The 22530-nt window shown below is 38.5% G+C and overlaps 7 protein-coding genes across 10 annotated transcripts; 3 read left to right on the forward strand and 4 right to left on the reverse strand.

Annotated features, from left to right (window-relative positions):
* Positions 1-5: 5 nt before the first annotated feature.
* On the reverse strand, positions 6-3283 carry LOC9325805 (rhodanese-like domain-containing protein 6). The gene is made up of 9 exons (XM_021012271.1): positions 3018-3283; positions 2417-2578; positions 1876-1981; positions 1602-1800; positions 1433-1514; positions 1272-1354; positions 1057-1189; positions 881-980; positions 6-768 (listed from the first exon to the last, which is right to left on the reverse strand). Exons 1-9 carry the CDS (start codon positions 3207-3209, stop codon positions 62-64), a joined length of 1764 nt encoding a protein of 587 aa, XP_020867930.1. The 5' UTR covers positions 3210-3283; the 3' UTR covers positions 6-61.
* A 145-nt stretch (positions 3284-3428) lies between these two features.
* On the reverse strand, positions 3429-5635 carry LOC9328560. The gene is made up of 7 exons (XM_002892452.2): positions 5382-5635; positions 5225-5271; positions 4834-4972; positions 4557-4743; positions 4137-4266; positions 3853-4029; positions 3429-3764 (listed from the first exon to the last, which is right to left on the reverse strand). Exons 1-7 carry the CDS (start codon positions 5587-5589, stop codon positions 3606-3608), a joined length of 1047 nt encoding a protein of 348 aa, XP_002892498.1. The 5' UTR covers positions 5590-5635; the 3' UTR covers positions 3429-3605.
* On the forward strand, positions 5617-10303 carry LOC9328561 (probable Xaa-Pro aminopeptidase 3). Of its 3 annotated transcripts, none has more exons than XM_021012273.1 (13): positions 5617-5878; positions 6220-6294; positions 6377-6640; positions 6732-6824; positions 6936-7142; positions 7646-7749; positions 7873-7939; positions 8021-8128; positions 8697-8789; positions 9041-9125; positions 9342-9412; positions 9745-9800; positions 9982-10303. In XM_021012273.1, exons 1-13 carry the CDS (start codon positions 5831-5833, stop codon positions 10151-10153), a joined length of 1443 nt encoding a protein of 480 aa, XP_020867932.1. In that variant the 5' UTR covers positions 5617-5830; the 3' UTR covers positions 10154-10303. The 3 variants fall into 3 exon arrangements, with proteins under 3 accessions (XP_020867932.1, XP_020867931.1, XP_020867933.1); XM_021012272.1 differs by having other exon boundaries at positions 5737-5884; XM_021012274.1 differs by lacking the exon at positions 5617-5878 and adding an exon at positions 5995-6060.
* Positions 10304-10983: 680 nt separating this feature from the next.
* LOC9325806 lies at positions 10984-11950 on the forward strand. Its single transcript, XM_002889696.2, has one exon. It carries the CDS (start codon positions 11184-11186, stop codon positions 11724-11726), a length of 543 nt encoding a protein of 180 aa, XP_002889742.1. The 5' UTR covers positions 10984-11183; the 3' UTR covers positions 11727-11950.
* A 123-nt stretch (positions 11951-12073) lies between these two features.
* LOC9325807 (DUF724 domain-containing protein 3) lies at positions 12074-14582 on the reverse strand. Its single transcript, XM_002892453.2, has 4 exons — positions 13743-14582; positions 13081-13557; positions 12497-12952; positions 12074-12350 (listed from the first exon to the last, which is right to left on the reverse strand). Exons 1-4 carry the CDS (start codon positions 14349-14351, stop codon positions 12336-12338), a joined length of 1557 nt encoding a protein of 518 aa, XP_002892499.1. The 5' UTR covers positions 14352-14582; the 3' UTR covers positions 12074-12335.
* A 1150-nt stretch (positions 14583-15732) lies between these two features.
* LOC9328562 (Golgi apparatus membrane protein-like protein ECHIDNA) lies at positions 15733-17850 on the reverse strand. Of its 2 annotated transcripts, none has more exons than XM_002892454.2 (6): positions 17523-17850; positions 17152-17214; positions 16875-17078; positions 16716-16775; positions 16259-16385; positions 15733-16073 (listed from the first exon to the last, which is right to left on the reverse strand). In XM_002892454.2, exons 1-6 carry the CDS (start codon positions 17538-17540, stop codon positions 15985-15987), a joined length of 561 nt encoding a protein of 186 aa, XP_002892500.1. In that variant the 5' UTR covers positions 17541-17850; the 3' UTR covers positions 15733-15984. The 2 variants fall into 2 exon arrangements, with proteins under 2 accessions (XP_002892500.1, XP_020866915.1); XM_021011256.1 differs by having other exon boundaries at positions 15776-16073; positions 17152-17208; positions 17523-17680.
* Positions 17851-17892: 42 nt separating this feature from the next.
* LOC9328563 (chloroplast stem-loop binding protein of 41 kDa b, chloroplastic) lies at positions 17893-20882 on the forward strand. The gene is made up of 10 exons (XM_021011255.1): positions 17893-18170; positions 18606-18740; positions 18832-18918; positions 19073-19163; positions 19274-19328; positions 19431-19491; positions 19696-19917; positions 20060-20176; positions 20329-20418; positions 20511-20882. The coding sequence occupies exons 1-10, from the start codon at positions 18069-18071 to the stop codon at positions 20685-20687; spliced, it is 1137 nt and encodes a 378-aa protein (XP_020866914.1). The 5' UTR covers positions 17893-18068; the 3' UTR covers positions 20688-20882.
* The last annotated feature ends 1648 nt before the right edge of the window (positions 20883-22530 follow it).

Here is a 22530-nt window from a genome sequence, read left to right on the forward strand (position 1 = left end):
GCAAAAGTACAAATACAAGAAATGTTTTGATTGCAAGAGTCTTGTCTTGTTAATATAGTCCTCAAATGAATTGGTAAAGGAAAACTTTAATCTCATCAATATAAGGAGACTTTGTAGGAATGATGTGGCCAAAATCATGCTCAATAATGGTGGCGCATCCGTCATCAAACAACCCCGCCAGATCTGAGCTGGCTTGAGTCACAATCTGTCTGTCTTTTCCAGGCTGGCTTCCAAATATGTGAAGTGAAGGGCATGTAATCGATCCTTTCTCCTCCTTCTCTAACAATGGCCACGGTGTGAAACCCGAGCACAATACGCAGAATCTGAAGTCTATTTCACCTACGAGCTGCTCCTGTTTCCCACATACAGCTGCAGCCATTGCCGCACCTTGAGAGAATCCGAGAATGCCATCAAAAGGCCCTTTCTCTGCAAAAACCGTCTTCAAGTATGTCAACGATTTATCAAACCCTTCAGTTTGAGTCTGATACTGCAACGGATCGAACTGGCATTGGGCCACTGTCCAGCCTGTTTCACTCGGCTGATCAAAATCTGATGACACCAACCACGCAAACTTCTTGTTGCATGCTCCGGATGGAGGGGTAGCAGTTTGGTAGATGAACTGTAGTTCGTGTGGTGCATCGATAAAAACAAGCTCGGCAATATTCTTCAGTTTCTTTGCTAGTGATCCGGTCCTCCCTTTGAAGCTAGACGCGTTCTGCCTAAAACCATGCAAGCACAATATCCTCAGCTTCCGTCTTATATTGTCACCTGACAATAGAAGTGAAATGACAAAGTTTCCAGGGAAAAAGGGATTAAATTTTTTGGAAAAGTCCTCTGATGTTTCAAACATTTGATCCAAAAATGAACAAACAGACCTTACCATTGCTTTCAGAAGGTTGGTTTGAGGGATCAAGACTCAAAGGGACTTCACTTTTTCCGTGTTTACGACACAGCTCACACACACATATATCTCCTTTAACCTGCAACAGCACATCGTAAGTCCAAGTTACACAATCCTTGTGAAGTTAATCAATAAAAGTGGTCTGGGTGCATTACCCGACAATGATTACAGACTAAAACAAGCATCCGGCATAATTTGCAACGGCAACGTGGAGAATAGTCGTCAAAGGTATTGTTGCAGAGAAGGCAGCTGCCTATTATATCCCCTTTTGAGCTCCCAACTGAGATCCTTCAAACCCGACATGAAAATATATGTTATCCGGACCTATATGTTCCTGGTAGATTAGAAAAGAAAGATGCTAGAAATATACCGGTGATCAAACACAAAGTTCTTCCCTTTGAAGAACCCACCACTGGGAAATTGTTCAAGGTATCTCTGTATGCCACCATAGAGCTGCACGAAACAAATAACGACTGGAGTCAGCCAAGTCCAGTGACTTGTATCAAATCCATTTGCGATCGAGGATCTCACCTGAAAAGTATTCTCAAATCCAGCGCCTTTAGATCTGATATATGCAGATGCCATTTCACATCTGATTCCACCAGTGCAGTACCTAGATTCGCCAACACATGAGAACTTCAGTGATGTGGAAAGTAACTGGACAAGAAATCGCTGTATGTCACAGAACTATTATTCATACATGAGCACATTTTTGCCCTTCAATTTCTCGGCATTCTGATCAATCCAGGTTGGCAAATCGCTATACTGCCTGATTTCAGGATCAAGGGTCTCAACATTGTCTGATTCAAATTTTCCAATCCGTGTCTCGTACAGGTTCCTCGCATCAAGCAAAACAAGATCCTTATTCTCAGACTTCCCATCTCCATCCAGATGTTCAGCTGAGTTGCAAGGAAACAAAATCAGCTAAGAAATGCAATATAGCCGTAAGTAATAAAACAAATAAAGAAACTTACTGGCACTCTGCAAGACCGAATGAAACTCCGCAGCAGAAAGATGCTTTCCAGCATTTGAAATTTCTGGGGGTTTAAGGGGAGGGCAAGGACTAAAGGTCACTAACTCCTGCAAACCACAACACAATACCACAAATCTATAAAAATGCTAAAAAGGCTATGGAAGTCCAGTCACAGTCGAACAAACCTCTGACACAATGACAAAAAATTCATCCATCAGATGCAAAAAAGTGAACTAAGAACAAAAAGAAAACATTTGAAGTCCGGAGAAGACAAACAAGCTTAACTCGACACCAAGTCATCGTTAATCTTGTAAAATTTAAGATTTAATCAGCACATACAACATCAAGGTCATCATCAGTTATAGAGACTATACAAAGAATAGGCATGAATTTTGTGATTTAGTAGAAAACATTCAGTCAGATGAGCTAGGAGATCAAAACATGAATATTTTCCCAGCAAAGGAATCTTACGCACATGTTCCATAGATAAGAACTTAACATAACAACAGTAACTATGTTTGGTAAGAAGATAAGGCAATAACCTCAACAACTCGGATGGAGAGTGATGTAAACCCACATTCCTCAGCAACTTTGTCATTCAAGGGATGATGGCAAGATGCAAGCTTGAAGTCAGTCCCTTCAAACAAACAATTCGACTTTGCGGCGGCAATATGTTCCTCCAATGCAGTTAATTTCCCACCAACCTAACCAATAAGCAAAGTTTTCTATTATCCCAACCGTATAAACAGAACTCTAGCAAAAGCTTCAAACTTTTGGTGTCTGCTTCTTTAATGGTTAATATGGATTACACTCGTAAGTCGTAACTGCACATGGAGAACTTTAATCCTCAATCAAACAACTAATAGAACACTTCAAAAGGTTTGGTTTTTATTTTCCTTTCATTCAACTTCAACAACTTACTAGACTTTCTTACTAGATTCAACTCAAACCATAACATGATTTCAAGAACTTAATCAAAAGTACAATTCAAAACGGTTAAGACTTTCTTTTCATTCCTCTCAACACATAAAGGAATAGACTTTTCGATTCATGGCTTTAATACTCAATCAGACAGAGAACTCAGAAAAGGGTTAAATCAAGTATACAACTTTGGATATGCAGAGAAGGAGATTAGAAGCATACAGTGACATTGACTCCCTTAGGAGAGAGCCTGACTCGGCCGAGTAGACCTAATGAGTTGCAGCTAGATTCATAGAAGGAAACGAGCTCATCAAGATCAGGAACAGAGGTGTACTTGTAATACAGCAACACACCGTATTGCTCTTCATCTTCAATCCTCTGCTTCTCGCCATCGCCACACGAGCTCGTTCCCATTAGGGTTTCTCTTCTTTTCAGTGAGATAGGGAAGCAAAACGATAATCTCAGGCTCTTGGCGTCGTGTATATGGAACCAGGAGGAAGCCAAGACTGTTTCAGAGCACGATTTGGAAAACCACGTACCAGAGGTGGACCAAACCGAACCTTGCTTAAACCGAAATTTGTTTATAAAATCAATTGGTTTAATTTTAAAACCGAATTTAAAAAGAGGTGGAGATGAGTTTATCTTTGGTCTCTTGAATAAAAAAAACATTGGTTACACATTGTTGATAACTCCATTAGAGATACTGAAAGCAAAAGACATACTGTATCTAAACAAAAACAGAGAGATTACTACTTCTATTGATCTCTTTGGCTCTGGAAATTCGAATGCAACGATACACCTTTGTGCTCGTCAGTTTTGTCCCTTTTTGTGTTTGCTTTCAGGGACTAGAGGCTTAATGCAGAGTTTCGGTTTTGTGCTAACGAGTCTATGTGGAAGCACTGAAACAGCAGCTACAAAGGAGCCACTTGGTATTCTAGAGAGCGGTAACAGTTCCACCAGAACGCATAACTGCACATTTTTACTCCAATCTTCAGACTTTATATATAAACGGGATGATGCAACAAGGTTTGAATTCTTTTCTATATATATACACTACCTCTGGAGATTTTAGATCCACAACTGAATCTGGTACAATGTCTTTCACTCCAGCCGCTACAGTTTCAAAGCATTTGATGCGGTCCAGCAAAGGACATTGATCTAGAACCTCTGAAGCTTCTTTCTGAATCTTTCCTTTCGTCTCCTCCACACCTCTACGCTGATACCCAGCTGCAAACTATGTGGTGGTATGTGGTTGATAACCTTTGCCATGAATCTAACAATATTCTTAACATATACTCCTATATAACGGAAACTTGATTCTAAAGACAAACTCTTTCTCACCTTCACGGGTTTTGATAGTGTGTTGTCTTTATTATCGACAAACCTCTGAACAAGCTTTGATACTGTTTCCCGAAGTTCTTTCTCTGTCAAACCACAAGTAGCTTGAACTGGGAATATCCGATGGCACCAGCTGCATCAATCAAATCATAAGTTCCTAGCAGAGTGGATTAATATCTACGTGGTCCAAAATGAATGAAATAGGTCTGATATGTAAAAGATGCCACACTTTGGGACTATCAGACTTAAAATAATTATTTAAGACAAATCAGAACTCTATAAGCATGCTTCTTTAAAGGTAGAGTTGAATTCTAAGGCAAGTGGTAGCTATAAAGGAAGATTTCCAATGGAGAACGGTCAAAAGGTTAACTTTAATCAAATGACCAAAGGTTCACTAACTAACATTTCACAAGAAAGACTTACATTGGTGCCTTCAGAGCTCCAGATTCCATAGACTGGAAGACTCGTGATACGATATTTGTTGTATCGGGAGAGTTTTCAATAGGGAACGTAAAGAGAAGCAAGCCACTCTTTGTCAGCTTAACCAATGACATGAGAGAATTGTGTTCTTCATTTGCTAATTTGAGATCCTCAACATTTGGATCTCCACCTAAACAAGGCACAAAAAGAAAAAAGAAAGACAAGACCATAAGCAAAAAAAACAAGAATTTGACTATGCTCTTCCACAAATGAAAGTTACCTGTTTCCTGCAGGGCATCATCCTCAGGAGGTACGGTCTTCTCTTCGCCAACCTCTATCTCTTGTTCAGAAAGTTTTTGTTTTTTTGATGCAGTAGATCTTAGAACTTGAGGTTTCTCCTCATGCATGGACCCAATAAACTGAACAATTCAAAAGTTTGATTTCTGTGAGACAAGCTGAACATTTGAGAGCTAGTAACTTCCACTAATTAAAACCCTCACTAGTGCATTGATAATCATCCTTACAAACTTAAATTTTCACAAGTACTTTCGTTTCAAAGATAGTGTTTCTCTACCACAATTGATTATCAATCACTCTATAAGTTATCTTCTAAACGCAGGAACAAAAATCCAAACTTTTTCCTCACTAATGATGGAGAAATGTGACGATACCTTTGCAAGGATGGACATGACCTCTTTTGTAGCACTTTTCTCCCTTTCTGATAACAAGTGAAAATCAGAAATTTAAGGTCATGGCCGCAAAACGAAATTAACACATAGAAACTAAAAAGGATGATGATACAAGAGCATTGGAAAGAAGATATCATACTGATGGTGCAGGTGACGAGGAAGCCGGAATGAGAATGATGAAGCAGAGAAGAGGGAGCTTTGTAGTCGAATCGAGGGATGCTTATGATGCTGGAGTGTTGCTCCCATGGAGGCAATGTTTCAGCTTCGTCTCCTCTTTCTCTTTTTTCACTCACAGGCTCTTCCTCTATTGTTCTTCCAACATCGTTTAATTCTTCTGCAGCAGCCATCGTTACTCTCAAAGCCAGAGTTAGGCCAAAAATAAAAGAAAAAGAGAAAGACTTTGAGCCTCCTTATATGATTCAGCGATTCGGAAAGTGCGGTAGCGTTTTAAAACCCTGAAACGCGACGTTTAGAGAAGTAGCTTCAAAACAGCTAAACCCTGACCTGAAGCCTACCAAATAGAACATCATACGATACGAGGTCCGATTCGATCCTCTCAAGAGTTTGCGAGTCTAGGAGAGGAAAGAGATGCAGGTACTTGCGCGGAATCTAGTTCGGAGAGTATCAAGAACTCAGGTAAAGGTAATGCTCTCAATTCATGTTTTCTTCATAATTTGCCTCCTCCTTGTTCATTACCATACTCAGTTCGCGATGACATGTACAGATTTGATGATTCAAGATCGAATTTTCAGGTTCGCTCCAAGTGCAAAATATAAAATTTGCAGAGATCTTGTGGACCATAAAGTTTCATCTTTTGAGTAGGAATTTACTTTCTATAAAATTTGCAGAAATTTTGAGACTTGATTGCAGAGTGTACCTGACCTCCAATGCTAATTACTTGTGTTTCATCAACCGATACTGTTTGATTATCTAAATTGCAACTAATTCTACATGTTGTTTTTAAAATGGGGTTTCAGGTCGTCAGTCGTAATGCATATTCAACCCAAAGGTTCAGAGATATTGGCCAGCCAACTCCAGCTTCTCATCCTCATGTAACTCCTATGTGCTATACTATGTTCTCTTGGATTTGCAAATGCTATTTATATGCTCTGATGGTTCGCTCTTCCCCATCAGTTAATGGCAGAAGGAGAGGTCACACCAGGGATAAGAATTGAGGAATACATTGGTAGAAGGAAGAAACTTGTGGAGCTTCTTCCTGAGAACAGTTTAGCCATCATTTCTTCAGCCCCCGTGAAGATGATGACTGACGTTGTTCCATATACGTTCCGACAAGAGGCTGATTATTTGTATCTAACTGGCTGCCAGCAACCAGGTGGTGTGGCTGTTTTAAGTGATGAACGTGGTTTATGCATGTTCATGCCGGAATCAACTCCTAAGGTATGATGATATGTTAGTACTTGAATTTCTCTGCATACAGAGTGATTTTGATTTCTGTTTAGCAGTTTATAAAAATTGATTTGTGATGTAGGATATTGCTTGGCAAGGAGAAGTTGCTGGAGTTGATGCAGCGTCCGAGGTCTTCAAGGCAGACCAAGCATATCCAATAAGCAAATTACCCGAGGTAGCTTATATTTCTTCCCTAAGTGGCCTCTCTTTTAAAATTTCCTATGTTGTTGACTTTATTACTTCTATAACGCGAGATTTGTTTTATTTTCACGTTCTTTATGTACAGATTCTTTCAGACATGATAAGACATTCTTCAAAAGTGTTTCATAATGTTCAATCGGCCTCGCAAAGATACACAAACTTGGATGAGTTTCAAAAGTCAGCATCTCTTGGCAAAGTGAAAACTCTTTCAAGTTTAACACATGAGCTGAGGTTAATTAAATCACCTGCAGAACTCAAATTGATGAGAGATTCTGCATCTATTGCTTGCCAGGTATTCTTGTATTACAACAAAGCCATTGTTATGCTTAGAACTTTTCTGTTTTTAGCTTCTTATACAACTGAAATGCTAGAGAGTAACTGATGAATATTTAAGATGTTGGAGAAATTTACAAGAGATAATGGGGCAAATTGTTAAGTTGATAACTTTGGCAGACAAATGTGTGCGTATATATTGAATTTAATCTTAAGAATTGATCTGACAAAATGACGAACACATGCATAAAAAGCTCCCTAGCCATGACCTGATGGGACAATTTTGGTTGAGGGTGTTATATCGTGATTGCATGAACAGCCTCTCGTGAAGGCAATGCCTTGCTCAATGATATGTGAAAGTTAATCTATTCCAAAATTTACGTTTGTCTTGTGGCCAAAGTGCTAAGGAAAATGAATACAGAGCCAATAGAACGCCATGGACCATTTTCTGCATATTTATTGAAAATAATAGCTATTACAGACAATAAGCGTATGGAGTGATTTTGATCTTTTCATCCTCAGGGTCTTCTGAAAACAATGCTACATTCAAAAGGGTTTCCTGATGAAGGCATCTTATCAGCCCAAGTTGAATATGAGTGCCGGGTAAGAGGTGCTCAGCGAATGGCGTAAGTCTCAACATGTGTAGATAGTCCATGAATAAATATGTAGTTCAGGATTTTATTCTTACAAAAAGTATTTCCTATTATTCTTATTCTAGTGACAAGAAAAATGTCACGTTTGATCCTCAGATTTAATCCTGTAGTCGGTGGCGGCTCAAATGCTAGTGTTATTCACTATTCACGAAATGATCAGCGAGTAAGTTTGACAAAACCCTATTTGATTTCTAGTACAGAGATGTTCTTGAAGCCAGTATCTTCTTTTTATAATTATCTGCAGATAAAAGATGGTGATCTTGTCTTGATGGACATGGGTTGTGAGTTACATGGTTATGTTAGTGACCTTACTCGGACATGGCCACCTTGCGGAAAATTCAGTTCTCTTCAGGTTGATGTTTCTGCTTGTCTCAGTTTTCATCTTCTTTTGTCTGGTAGTTCGATATTCTTCTGTTTACGTTTGTGCTTTGCCGATAGTGTTTGGATGATGCAACCGAGAGATAAACCCTTACTTACTCTCTCATACTCTACTACCAAACTTCTTACTTTTTTCTGAGATATACGTATCACAGGCTAGCTTTTTGCTTATAATATTGATTTAGGAATTCTTCAGAATTATGAGATATTTGTTAGTCACTAATATCTACCGAAACCCGATCGCCTGAAAGCATTTTTTTTGTTATCCAGAATTTCTTTTGGATTGTTTTAGCAGCGAATAGCCCTTATACACACTAAGAGAAACTTATTATCACGCTAATATAGGTTTTTTCGTTGCATGTTAGGATTGTTTACTGCAATATTCCATTTGTCGGAATTTGGACATGTGCATTGGTTATGGTTTTTTTTGTGATCTTCTCTCGATTTCACAATTTTTTAGATAAAAAGATGAAAAGTAATTGTGAAGCTGCTTTCTTGAAACTTTCCCTATCAAAATATTAATATTTGTATTTTTTTTCCAGGAAGAGCTATATGATCTTATACTTCAAACAAACAAAGAATGCATAAAACAATGCAAGCCTGGTACAACCATCCGCCAACTAAACGCATATTCGGTAAATATAAACTTATCTTAAGCCGTGTCTTCTGTGCTTAAGATGTATGAAACACACAAAAAGTATCGTTTACTCTTAACAGGGGTTTGCTATGATGTGAAAATATTATTTTACTTCTGTAGAAGGCTGGTTTACAAATATTTCAGAAGCTAAAATGGACCAGAGATTTCATAAATATCATCATAAAATTTAAAAGCTTTATTTGCCAACAAAATTATGTTTGGGCTCAGATGATGCTTTGTGGTTTGCAGACCGAGTTGTTGTGCGATGGACTGATGAAGATGGGCATCCTGAAAAGTCGTAGACTGTATCACCAGCTGAATCCGACCTCCATAGGTATGCATTATTGAACCTTGGATCACATTAACTTATTTGCAATTTTGGTCGATGAAACGAATACAATCAACTAAGGCTGATTGATGTGTAGATGGTAACATCCTTGTTATTTTCCCGCATTATGCTGTATAAAAGTTATTAACCGAAAACGCAAAATATACTGTATGGTTGGGGAAAAAACTTATCTAACAGAATTATCTTGTGATGGATAAAAAGGTCACTACCTTGGGATGGATGTGCATGATTCATCTGCTGTGGGATATGACCGTCCTTTGCAACCTGGTTTTGTAAGTAATACTACTCTTTCAAGTCATAGTTTTTATAAGGAACCAAAAGTCAGGCTTATAATCTCTTAACCTTTCTACCTACCTTCCTCCCTCAAACACTCTGCTTGTTGATGCTAGTCCATCGAAACCGATATATGCCCTTTGAATCCTTATTGTTGAAATTTATGTATTAATCATGTGATGGCATTGGGTCCTTACGTTTGAAGCAAATGGTTTTGATGGTGCAATTAATAGAATCTAATAGGCTGGATTACATCAAATGGTTTTGGTGTTTGCTAGATAATGGATCTTTCAGACTCTCGATCTCAAACTTATGATCGCTGTTTGGACAGGTGATTACGATTGAGCCAGGAGTCTACATTCCATCTTCATTCGACTGCCCTGTAAGGTACAAATGCTTTCTTCAAACTCGCACTAACTTCATGTAAAAAACGTGGTTTGTAGGAATATTGGCATCCAATAAGCATCGAAATGTGTAGATCTGAGTGAATCAACCGCAGGATATGACATGGTCTATCGACAAGAAATATATGATTATGTGACTTTACTGTTGAAATTGCTTATTGCAGATTCCAAGGGATTGGGATAAGGATCGAGGATGACGTACTGATCACTGAGACGGGCTACGAAGTGCTCACAGGGTCAATGCCTAAGGAGATCAAACACATAGAGACATTGTTGAATAATCACTGCCATGATAACTCTGCGCGAAGCTTCGCCAGTTTCTCTTTGCAAGGTTAAAGGTTGCATACGAACTGTAACTCAAGACGATTGTTTTGAATTAAACATCATTGATAATAATTCAAACAAAATTCCAAACGTAAACTCCTGTTCCTTGCGTTTGACTCATAGAATGTTTCATATTGTGTTAAAGAAACCATGACTTAAGCATTCCGAAGTGTGGAATTTGTAAATAGCAAAACCAAAAGACATCGAGTTACTACGAGAAAGTAGGGTCACAAATCACAATCAATAAGTTAGGAGTTGGAACACTTATAGTTATGTGAATCACTTAGTCTTTATTGGTTATAGTTGGTTTCTTAAGATAGAAGAAAAAATAATTCACAATACAGTAAAATAGAATATGTGATCCGTAATACGTAACACTAAACGCCCAAGAAATAGATGTTTATTCATTTCAAATATAATTGAGGAGATCGGTTACTGGTTAGCAGGTGAAGAGAGTGTGAGATGATAGGCACTGCATTTATATGTACGGGGCCATGCACCACATCACAATAATCATCATCATTATTATTGTGATGCTGATAGCCATATGATCGATCATGTAAGATATAGTTTAACCCAAAACTCGGAACAGAGCCGACACGACGTACCCATAAACCTGCCCAACCATGGCCATTAATGCTTTTATATGCACCTCATCATCAAGGGTCAAGAGTTTAGATTTTACATTAAGGTCTTGTCGGTTTTTCCTTTTTCTTGTAGTAAAAGGACAATGGATCACGTCGTTTTCGGTAGTGAGGTTTTTTCACATTTTTTAAAAAATAGGGTTGGTCTCAGTTTGATACCAAAACTAATAAAATTTTGCTAAAATTGTATAAAGTCAACGGTATGTTTTCAATCCGAGTGTATTTCACATGCCATTTATTTTCTAAACCCGGTGGCAATCAACGTAATAAGATCAGGGAACCAAGGGCAAACACACGACAAGTCACCTATATATCGCAAGGCTAAGTCCCTTACCTCTCCACAACACACACAACTTCAGCCTTGAGACAAAACTAAAACTAAAAACAAAGAAACAGAGATGGGTTTGGTTACAGAGGAGGTTAGAGCTAAGGCAGAGATGTACACCGGAGATGAGATATGCAGAGAGAAGACAAAGTGTTTCCTCAAGGAAATATCTATGCCCAATGGCTTATTACCATTGAAGGATATAGAAGAGGTTGGGTATGACAGAGAGTCAGGTGTTGTATGGCTGAAGCAGAAGAAGAGCATCACTCACAAGTTCACAGAGATCGATAAGCTTGTCTCCTATGGAACTGAGGTCACAGCCATTGTAGAGACCGGGAAAATCAAGAAGCTCACTGGAGTCAAAGCCAAGGAGCTTCTTATTTGGGTCACTATCAATGAGATCTATACTGAGGAACCCCCTACCAAGATCACGTTCAAGACACCGACCACACTGTCCAGGACTTTCCCGGTCACAGCTTTTACAGTACCAGAAGAAGAACCTGCCAAGGAGGAACCTGCCAAAGAGGAACCTGCCAAGGAGAAGAGCAGCGAAGCCACCGAGGCCAAGGAGGCTGTTGCAATCAAGGAGGCTGTCGCAGTCAAAGAGGCGGCCTAATCAAGCCTCTGCTTCAGCAGTTAAAAGAGACCCAAATTTTTAAGTGTACTTCAAGAATTTGGACAAATCATGGAGAGTTAGTGTTTCTCACTGCTCTTACTATCATGTATTATTACCTATCACTTGTTGCTGCTTGTTTTACCTGTAATAAACTATCAATATCATCCTGTTCCACTAAAAATTATCCGTAATTATCTATAAACTACATTAAAGCTGGTTCCGTATGTAACTTCAAAAACATGGGAAACCTCTTCGCAAGCAAAAGTGAGAGCATACATTCCTGACATTCATAAGATGCTAAATTTCGTAGGTAATATGACCTACCTTTTTCAAAAAATATTTGACAATAGGATAACCAATAAGGCAAAGAAGTAGCCTTACAGCAAAAACTTGTTTATCAAATAATCAACAGAAATGAGGAGCATTGAGAACCGCAGTATGTCATGGAACAACAATAAATATCAACTGGTTGTTGCATCTTAGTCAATCATCATTTCTGCAATTATCTACAATAGCAAGGGACCATCAGGGTTAAGACTAGGAGATACAAGTACCTCAAAGAAAAACAAAACTTGAGATCCCAAAATCCTGACGAGTTATCCAGCCCATTTACACCTTCTGAGACTGAAATCAAAATTAATGACAGCAACTCCATCAGTAAAAGCTTGTTGATAAATGAGTATTGCAGGAACGATGCTGAAAACCTTAGATATTAGGGCAAATAACGAAGTTATAGGTGATAAAATGAGTTGATCGTTTTAGAACCATACCTTAAAAGATGTTATCCACTTTCCATCAATCCATTCCTGATGTAGCCTTAGTTGAGAGTGATGAAATCTTAGCATCTCTTGAGTCTTTTCAAAGAGAACCAGGTAAGATGACTTTGCAAGAACCTTCCTAATCACCCCGACCCACCATCCATCATTATACAAAGCATTAACTTTGTCATGCCTCTCGAATGGACTAACCATGACACTCTCTAGTGGTTGAGGCCTTATCTGTGAAACATTAACCTCTTCTCTCAAAGGCTCTTTCCCATCTTCAGCTTTCAGTTTATCATATTCTACAAGGCATTTGTCCTTTCCTCTGTATTCAATAAGTTTTGCAAGAAACCAAGAATCTTCAAATCCTTCTTCCTCAGGGCTAACCTCAACTGGAGTTCCAATGCTGAATGCTTGCTTCTCCGTTGCTTTCTTGGGTCTCACGTTCCGATTACATAAAACGGTCTGCACATCCAAATAAAGACTTTAAAACACATATTTGGCGAAGAATATGTTGCACATACAGAAGAATGGGATAAGAATGATCTATATGAACTTGTCTAGAGTTCATTAATATGGAAATCTTACAGAACCTTTTCCCTCTTTATCTTCCCTCCTTTCAGTGGTAGCTGCCAGGTCCCGTCAACCCAATCTTTATGCAGACGAAGGCCCTGCCTTCCAAACCGCATCTTCTCTTGTGATTGCCTAAAATATATACCAACTGTTCCATCCTTCATACCATCTATGACAACACCTACCCACCAGCCGTCATTGTAAAATGCATTAATCTTGTCCCCAACAGCAAAATCTATATCCTCATCTCTTGGTGGTGGCGGCCTTATGTGCAGAAAATCTGTTTCTTCTTTCAAAGGCTCTATGCCATCTTTTTCTCTCAAGTCTCGGTACTCAACAAGGAATTTGTCTTCGCCAACAGGTTCAACGACTTTAGCAGCAAACCAACACCCCTGGAAACCTTCCTCATCGCTGCTAACCTCGACAATCGTGCCACTGGAAAACATTTGTTTCGCGATTGCTCTGGTAGTTTCCAGATCCACTCGGGCTAAAATATCCTGCATTTTATTACTGTCATGATTAATGTGCATTCTAATATCCCCGTAAAGTAAAACACAGAACATCAAGAAATTTAAGGATATAGAGACATAATTTCTCTACAAGAACTAAAGCAAAACTCTCCAATAAACAACTTCCACATAAAGGTTATCAAGCACCAATCGTATCATTGAGAATGTGTTACCTCCTCGTCTTCTGAGTCGTCTAATTTGTCTTCCTCTGATTCCTCTTCTTCTGTTTCCTCTAATGGCGGCTTCCAAGCTCCATCAAGCCATTCCCTGTGAAACCGTAGCTCATCTTTCCTAAAGCGAATCTGCTCCTTAGAACTCCTGAAGAAAACACTGAATTTCCCATCATCCAGAACCTCCGTCACATCCCCTTCCCACCAACCGTCATTGTAAAACGCGTCGACCTCTTCCCCAACGGCGATATCCTTCTTCTTCTCTCTCTCAGACATTGGCGGCGCCGGAGGACGAAGCTGACTCATGTCAACAACTTCCTTCAGAGGCTTCGTCCCCTCTTTGTCGAAGAAGAGCGTCGTGTACTCGACTTGGCATTTAAGGGAATCCTTATGTGAGGATGGAGTGGTGATCACTTTTCCAAGGTACCACGAGCCGCGGAACCCAATCTCGTCGGAGCTGATTTCCACGGTGGCGCCAGGTTTTAGGTAAGAAGGCAGACGCTTTCGATTGGCTCTCGTAGCCATGGAATTCGTAGGAGCTTTCTTCCTCTGCTTCGCCGGAGATGAGATACCAAGAGATTGGCGTGGCCGAGACCGCAAACGCAAAGACATGGCGTTGAGAGTGTCAAGGACGAATCGGGGAAAGGAAACTGGCGGGAAGAATTGGTAGTGAAGATCAAAGAAATCACCTTTTTAGGGTTTTGGGGTTTGATTTCAATTTAATGTTTTGCTTTGGTAAAAAGATCAAAGGCATAGATTTTCACGCCACAACCCAAAATAATTATATGTAAAAGATTTGTGGTAAGATTGGTGAACAAATGATCATGGACTGAAGAAATTTTAGCCCAGTTTCACCTTGTTTTTTTTTACTTGGGCCACCAAATTTATTTGGGTTTATGGTTAAGTAGTAGTGTAGTAGTAGGAAAAAAAACCCAAAAAAACCGTCATCTATTTTTTTTTGGCTGTTTTTTTTTTTTTTCGTCTGAATTATTCCATTATATAATATGATTGAAGGATACAAAGGTGGGATGCGGTTTTGGTACACAAAGCCGGCAAGAGATAAACTCTTCCAGAACGAAAGCCGGCGGAAAACAGATATATCCCCGGAAACTAAGCCCAAACAAGGGAAGCAGAATAGAGATAACTGGGATCAAAACCCCAAAAGACAAAACAAAAGCAAGACAAAAAAATAACTCTAGAGATAAAGACTTGCCATAAAACCAGCTCCCTAGAACCAAAATGATCAAAGCCAAACACAACACACATCTGGCGAATCCTCCTATAGTGAACCAATACTACCTCTCAAAACAAAGTGAACCTAGGCTACCATTCTGGCAAGAGAGAATCAAGATAAAACATCTAAACTCCCATACTACTCCCAAAAGCGGCGATATCGACTTAGCGATGATTGAACGCCTCATTAGAAGTCTTTGAACCGACCAGACCTCGATCAGGTCTTAAATGTAGAAACAAGGAGCGAGACAATTCTTCAACCGGATAAAACCAATCTCAAAAGAGAGCAGCACAAGATCGAACCGGGAAGAAAACCATAAAGACCACCATAAGAACCAGGGAGCAAGAGCAAACAAGTCCAAAAACCAAATAGAGATCAAGCTAGTCACTACAAACGTTTCGGGTAAAACCATCCAAATCAAGGAAAGGATACCACCAACCAACAAAACACACAGAGGAAGTAGGAGAGACGAGAGAGGGACTGAGCCAAAAAAACACAGGTATTAAATGGCCAAAAAAAAAATAGATGACGGTTTTTTCGGATTTTTTTCCGTAATAGGTATAATATTTTCATAATAATGTCCTATACACAAAAATATTTTAAAACATCTCTTCTTAGTTCTTATGTCTCATGAAACAACATCATCTGCATTAGTGAATCATCATGAAGCCTAGTATTAAGAAGTAACTCACCAACAACAAAAAGATGCGTCGCCTGCAACATGAACCGAAGATGCATATGCAGAATTGGAAAGGGATGAGAGACTTAAAATTTCTGAATTTTCTTTCGGGCTAAATATATGTATAATAAGAAGACCATACGATATGCAAAATGTTAATAGGTAAGTCGAAATTGTAAAATACATATAAAGACGAATATAGGACCTTTTAAACCCTTACAAAACATTTGAAACCAATCAGTCAAAAAAACCAACCATGTCGTTTTGGCAATCTTCTTTGTACACTGTCTTTCTTTGCTCTCACAACCCTTAAAAAGCTGTATTTCTTCTCTTCAGACAAGGGTGAAAGCAGATTGTACTGTTGATTGGAACCTTGATGCGATTGTCTGCGAGGCAAACTGCTGAAATTGTTTCTTTGCATCTGCCAACAAATTGGTGAATGCCTATTAGAGTCACCTCTATATATGTACATGTGTATGTTCTTTGTATAAAAATCTAACAACCTAGTGATCTATAGCTTTTGCACAAAAAAAAAAAAGTGATCTATAGCTGATTTGATTCTTAACAAAATCAGGGCAATTGCGGAAGACTAATTGGGGATCTTACCTTTCTTGCACTTTGTGAAGCCGATGATATTAGCTACGTTGAGAGACAAGCAAACGCCAACAACAAGCAGATAGTCAGCTTGAAACCTAATCAAAGAAAATACCCCAAGGATAAACCATGCAGCTGCCTGAAGAGTGGAAAAAAGAGAAGATTTAGCTGTGAAGACAACAGAAAAGGATAGCAAATAAATTCACATGCTTTTAATGTTTACTAAGCTCCTGTACTATTGACACCGAATCCATAGCTACCATCTCATGGCTACATCTATACATGGGATACTAAAAGACTACTCAAATTTTTTTATCCGCAACCTATGCAAAATATGATTCACCATTAGGGTCAGGTTTATTCTTGCCTATTTTTATTCCTAATCCTCCAGTATGGCTTCAGAAGAATTGTGAATGGGTTTAAGTGACTAGCATATGCTGCACTGAAGTGTTAGATAGGAAATACTCACTGCAAGATAAAGTGTCCACCAGAAAAGCCATGAGTCTTTCTTGTTCATCCGAGCCAAGGACTGTAAAGAAAAATGAGTATTCAAAAACGGAAAGGGAAACACAACCCCTTGTAGACAGACTGAACCCATAATATTAGGAATAAGTGAAGAAAGGCTAACCTCCTGGTCAAGAGACTCGAATTTCCAGACACTTTCTCCCAAGTCATTGATCTCGTTCCACCACCGGAGACCAACCAGTATACGCCCACTGACATTCTTAACGACCCAGAAGTCAAGGGCAGCAAGAAGAACAGTCACTACAAAGATGATGACAAAGCTGTTGAAGAAGAGCGCAGAGAGAATGTAAAACGCCAACGCAGCACCCTGGTCCAAGACAAACTGGTTTACCATCATTTGTCCAATGTCTAACATTTCCTTTGACTAAAGATTTATATACCTTGAAGAGAACATGGAAAAGACATGTCCTTGGGTTTGCATAATTTTCAACTGGTGCCTGTATCTAAGAAAGAATAAAGTTTTGGTGAGCTTAGCTGTAGCAATTATGATGTAGGATAATCATTATGATGCTAACCAAAGGATTATTTTCCGCCTACACATTGTCACAAGAAGGAAAATCCTCTAACCTAGCAATGTTTATTAAGCTCAAATGCATAATTTCTAAGGATTATCGGAGACCAAAACGTAGAAACACAGATCTGACACAATAACGTCCAGATCGAGCCATTAGATTCAGGTTAATCAAGAATCTGATATGCAATCGAACTCAGAACAAAATGAGGAAGCAGCGAAACACAGCTGAGTTCTCACCTGATTATTAGGGTCCATCTTTCGAAGAATCCAAAATCCGAATAAACGAACAAGTAATCTGCTGATCAGCAGAAACAAAACACCTCCTTATCGATCTTCCCTCTCTGAAATTTTCTGTATCAGATCTTCAAAACTCTTGCGCGTGTCTGCTACGTGATTTCTTCTCTCTTTTTGATACTATTTCTTTTAAATGTGTTTTAATTCTAACTCAGCCCAATAACTCTTCTCTGGCCCAATAATATTGGAGCAGTTAGGCCCAATTCTTCAAAAAATGTTTAATTACGATTTCACCACAAATATTTTGTGTCGATCACAATCATCCACTATCAGAAGAGAGTTATGAAAGAAGAGGACGCCATTGATCCGTAAATATGTGACCATGAAATGGCGAGATAATTATCTTATCCCTTCAAAAATTAAGACTTTTAATGATCGGAAGGAACAAGATGATGAGGTCCCACGAACCATACACAGATACTCACACACTTCAATTTCAAATAAGAGCTTTTCTTCACTTGTTGCTCAGAGAGTGAACCAACAACAACCATGGCGAAGATGATGATGTTGCAACAGCATCAGCCTTCTTTCTCTCTCCTTACTTCTTCTCTCTCTGACTTCAATGGCGCTAAGCTCCATTTACAAGTCCAGGTCTTTTTTGTTTCCTTTCTTCTGACTGATTGTTTTTCCAGATTGGTGGTTCTGCTTTTGTATATTTCTGATGAACCAAAATCCGTTTGGCACATTTCAAAATCATCCCTTTTACCTTTTTAGTGGGTTAAGCTTGTTTGGTCGAATTCTTGAGCAATGCATCATTGTGTCTTGATTAATGAACTCTTGGTGTGGTTCTGTTTACAGCTCTGGGTTATGGTTATGAGCTTCTTTGTCATACTTGTGGAATTTTTAGGTGTAGTTTTGGTTTGAGTTGTCTGAATACTACTTCCTCATTTGTGTTTATAATGATTTGTTTCTGTGAAGCTCTGGCTATCACTAGTCTTAGATTTGTTTGTGGTGATTGAAACTACATTCTTGTATTTTGGAGATAAAGATTTGCTTACAGAGTTGGCTTTGTTGTTGAAATTTCAGTACAAGAGGAAGGTTCATCAGCCAAAAGGAGCACTCCATGTTTCAGCATCGAGCGAAAAGAAGATTCTGATAATGGGTGGCACTCGATTCATCGGTGTGTTCTTGTCCAGGCTCCTTGTCAAAGGAGGACATCAGGTTCTCATTTTCCTACCAATCAAACTTTCTTTTCAGCTACAAATTTAGGTTTTTTCTCTCTCACACATTTGGCTAATGGTTACTTTTGCAGGTTACATTGTTCACAAGGGGTAAATCTCCTATTGCCAAACAATTGCCCGGCGAATCTGACCAAGACTTTGCTGATTTTTCTTCTAAGGTATTACATGAATCCTTGTGAAAGAACTAGTATGCACACTCAAATCTAATATACATTTAGGATAATCCAAGGAAAACATAATATTTGAGCAAGAGCAACTTGAGTGATTTATTAGGATTCCAATAAATGAATGATTTTTCCTGGTCTTTTCTAGATTCTTCACTTGAAAGGAGACAGAAAGGACTATGACTTTGTGAAGTCAAGTCTTTCAGCAGAAGGCTTCGATGTCGTTTATGACATCAACGGTAACAGCTAATCTCTTTGTTCTTACTGTATATTAAAGAATATACAGTCTTTTGCCTTTGACAACAAAGATTTTAAGATTTGGTATAATTTATGCTCGCTTTTTTCTCAGGGAGGGAGGCCGAAGAAGTTGAGCCTATAATAGATGCACTGCCCAAACTAGAGCAGTAAGTAATACAGAACATCTACCAAGGCCTAGCTTGTTCATTTGGTTGATAGCTCTTAAACACACAGCCTTTCAAAATTGAAATTTTCCGTTAATGTTATAGGTACATCTACTGTTCTTCAGCCGGTGTTTATCTGAAATCTGATATCTTACCACATTGTGAGGTATGTAAAAGATATCTTATTATTTATCAAAAAAAAAAAAAAAAAGATATCTTATTCTTATTCCTGGAAGATATGAGCTTGTGCTTTTCTTGGATTAGCCATAGAAATAGTATGATTATGTGATTTGATCATATGATGTGACCCAGAAGTTTATTACCTAAGTCCATTTGTAATAACTTTTTATTTGGGACATAACTGATGCAGGAGGATGCAGTTGATCCGAAGAGCAGGCACAAGGGGAAGCTGGAGACTGAGAGCTTACTGCAATCAAAAGGTGTAAATTGGACTTCTATACGTCCTGTCTACATCTACGGTCCTTTGAACTACAACCCCGTCGAAGAATGGTTCTTCCACCGTCTAAAAGCCGGCCGCCCAATCCCAGTTCCAAACTCTGGGATACAGATCTCACAACTCGGTCACGTTAAGGTCACACACCTACTTTCTCTAATTCTTGAGCTTCCTTTCATGTTAAGAAAACTCATTGTTATAGGGACCCACTGACTCAAACTCAGCTCTGATCAATCTTGAAGAGTATTGATCAATAACATCAAATCATTCAGTAATTCAGGACTTGGGAACAGCCTTTCTCAACGTGCTTGGTAACGAGAAAGCGAGCAGAGAGATATTCAACATCTCGGGGGAGAAATATGTTACCTTTGATGGGTTAGCAAAAGCCTGCGCAAAGGTACATTTTTTTCTATGGGTTTCATTGTTGTCTCATCAATCCAAATCTTTTCAAGTACAACCTGGTGTGGTCCGTTTGAGATAGATATCATACTCTGAGCTTTTTGGATCATTGCTTGAGTAAACTTATTCATGTTTTCAACTCTCTCTCAGGCTGGTGGGTTTCCAGAGCCAGAGATTGTTCATTACAACCCGAAAGAGTTCGACTTTGGGAAGAAGAAGGCATTCCCTTTCCGTGATCAGGTAAAAACTACAACGTTCTAATGATTCAGGCTGCAACATCAACGATTCCAATTTAGAAGTTGAGATTGTGATTTATGTATATTCTCTTGCAGCATTTCTTTGCATCGGTGGAGAAAGCAAAGCATGTCCTCGGATGGAAACCAGAGTTCGACTTAGTGGAGGGTCTCACTGACTCATACAACCTTGATTTTGGTCGCGGAACATTCCGGAAAGAAGCGGATTTCACCACTGACGACATGGTTCTGAGCAAGAAACTTGTTCTTCAATAATCAAACCTAAGAATTGCTCATATATATATAAACATTCTTGGGTTGTATGATTCTGATCACCCGGTTCTCTTAAAGTTCTAAACTTTATTGTCATCTCACGTTCACGTGTGTTATGGTTCGGACTTTGTTAGACTTTTCTCTAAAGAAGTCAAGCGAGGGACGATGAAGAAACCAAACCAGGAATTTTGGCTTCAATTCGGTATCTCTTTCTAAATTGAACTGAGCCAAAATTTCAATCATACCGACTACCGAGCTAGTTGAAAGACATTGATTTTAACTTTCATATGTTTTCAGGGTTCTTTTGGTGGCCCTCTTGTGAATTCCGAGGGCCTCGTAATTGGTGTCATGTGCGCAGGTTTGGTAGAGAATCCCGAAGTATATACAGTGAAGGGAAATTGTGGCGGCTCTTATTCGAGTCTCTAGATTTAACGTAAATTCAATTAATCTATTGGTTGTCTAAATGTAAATGAGCCATTCTCCGGATATTATTCTCCAAACGAAAGCAAATAGAAGGGAACTTTTTTTTATATGTTTTTTTCTCTCGACTCTTGTTGGACCATTACCGGTAGCAATCCAATTATTAATGGCTCTTTCTTGTAGATACAAGACTTGCAGACATCATACTAACATCAAAGAAAACATTGTTTGTGGTTTGCATAACAATCATTTGGGTCAATACCTTCAAACCTTTTAGGGAACTCAACATAGCAGATTCTATCACCTCCACGATCAAGCAAGAAGAACATTCCTTCCCTCATAGTCATGGAGTTGCTGATGTTAGTGGTCAGAATCAAGATTGAGGATGAGTGGCTCCATAAACACGTTCTGCTTTAGGAGGAACAGAATTCCAGAGATATCACTCTTTCTCTCTTCTTCCTTCAGATATCAATGTTCACTCTTTCTCTCTTCTTCTTCTTCTTCTTCGAAACCATAACAAAAGAATTCTTCATCTTTCATTATCTCTTCTCCGTAAGATTGATGGGAGCGGAAAATAATCTCGTTTCGTAATTGATCTCCATCCTCTTCACTCAATCCAAACGATTTCAAATCCGGTCAACGACGGGCCACCGAAACGCTTTTACCGACGGCCAAGGAGAGAAACAAGACGGCCAAGGATGGGACAGCGGGAAAGAGGACAACGAAGAGAGAGACAAAGAGAGACTGTGTTTCCATGGCTGTGATCATGAAAGCGTCTCCTCAGGCTCACGATGATCGATCGATTAGTCTCTGTTTCGTCGAACCAGGTTACCTCTTAATTTGACATTTTTTTTTTTTTTTCGATAAGTGTTAAATCTTTATTTTTGTGTAAATTAATTGGATACAACATCCAAACCCGTAAAAAGTGTTTTATGTTCAATATGGTTTACACATAACTAAATTTTTAACATTTATTTTTTTAAATGTTTTTTTTATAAGTGTTAAATTTTTTAATTTTGTGTAAACCAATTGGATAAAACATCCAAACCCTAAAAGATGTTCTAGGTTCAATATGGTTTACACATAATTAAATTTTTAACACTTGTTTTTTTTTAAATATTTTTCTTTTGATAAATGTTAAATTTTTTAATTTTGTGTAAACTAATTGGATACAACATCCAAACCTCTAAGAGGTGTTCTATGTTTAATATGGTTTACACATAATTAAATTTTTAACACTTGATTTTTTAAAAATGTTTTTTTATTTTTTTTATAAATGTTAAATTTTTTAATTTTGTGTAAACTAATTGGATACAACATCTAAACCCCTGTGTTTTAGGTTCAATATGGTTTACACATACTTAAATTTTTAACATTTGTTTTTTCTTTAAATGTTTTTTTTTGATAAATGTTAAATTTTTTAATT

The sequence above is a fragment of the Arabidopsis lyrata genome (assembly GCF_000004255.2).
Source record: "Arabidopsis lyrata subsp. lyrata unplaced genomic scaffold ARALYscaffold_1, whole genome shotgun sequence".
NCBI lineage: Eukaryota > Viridiplantae > Streptophyta > Magnoliopsida > Brassicales > Brassicaceae > Arabidopsis > Arabidopsis lyrata.

Coding starts and splice junctions, on each gene's coding strand:
- LOC9328560 (XM_002892452.2), bottom strand. CDS start 5,589: ATGGCTGCTGCAGAAGAATTAAACGATGTTGGAAGAACAATAGAGGAA. Junction 4,973..5,224: donor TCATGTCCATCCTTGCAAAG/GTATCGTCACAT, acceptor TGAATTGTTCAG/TTTATTGGGTCCATGCATGA. Junction 3,765..3,852: donor TGGATCTAAAATCTCCAGAG/GTAGTGTATATA, acceptor AAAAATGTGCAG/TTATGCGTTCTGGTGGAACT.
- LOC9328563 (XM_021011255.1), top strand. CDS start 18,069: ATGGCGAAGATGATGATGTTGCAACAGCATCAGCCTTCTTTCTCTCTC. Junction 18,919..19,072: donor TTGCTGATTTTTCTTCTAAG/GTATTACATGAA, acceptor GGTCTTTTCTAG/ATTCTTCACTTGAAAGGAGA. Junction 19,329..19,430: donor GCACTGCCCAAACTAGAGCA/GTAAGTAATACA, acceptor TTAATGTTATAG/GTACATCTACTGTTCTTCAG.
- LOC9325806 (XM_002889696.2), top strand. CDS start 11,184: ATGGGTTTGGTTACAGAGGAGGTTAGAGCTAAGGCAGAGATGTACACC.
- LOC9328561 (XM_021012272.1), top strand. CDS start 5,831: ATGCAGGTACTTGCGCGGAATCTAGTTCGGAGAGTATCAAGAACTCAG. Junction 6,641..6,731: donor TGCCGGAATCAACTCCTAAG/GTATGATGATAT, acceptor TTTGTGATGTAG/GATATTGCTTGGCAAGGAGA. Junction 7,143..7,645: donor CTGCATCTATTGCTTGCCAG/GTATTCTTGTAT, acceptor TTTCATCCTCAG/GGTCTTCTGAAAACAATGCT.
- LOC9325805 (XM_021012271.1), bottom strand. CDS start 3,209: ATGGGAACGAGCTCGTGTGGCGATGGCGAGAAGCAGAGGATTGAAGAT. Junction 1,982..2,416: donor TCTCCATCCGAGTTGTTGAG/GTTATTGCCTTA, acceptor TGTGGTTTGCAG/GAGTTAGTGACCTTTAGTCC. Junction 1,801..1,875: donor TTCGGTCTTGCAGAGTGCCA/GTAAGTTTCTTT, acceptor CTTGCAACTCAG/CTGAACATCTGGATGGAGAT.
- LOC9325807 (XM_002892453.2), bottom strand. CDS start 14,351: ATGTCTTTGCGTTTGCGGTCTCGGCCACGCCAATCTCTTGGTATCTCA. Junction 13,558..13,742: donor ACGACTCAGAAGACGAGGAG/GTAACACATTCT, acceptor AATAAAATGCAG/GATATTTTAGCCCGAGTGGA. Junction 12,953..13,080: donor GGAAGATAAAGAGGGAAAAG/GTTCTGTAAGAT, acceptor TTGGATGTGCAG/ACCGTTTTATGTAATCGGAA.
- LOC9328562 (XM_002892454.2), bottom strand. Junction 17,079..17,151: donor TTTTCCATGTTCTCTTCAAG/GTATATAAATCT, acceptor GTCTTGGACCAG/GGTGCTGCGTTGGCGTTTTA. Junction 16,386..16,715: donor GGTGGACACTTTATCTTGCA/GTGAGTATTTCC, acceptor TCCACTCTTCAG/GCAGCTGCATGGTTTATCCT.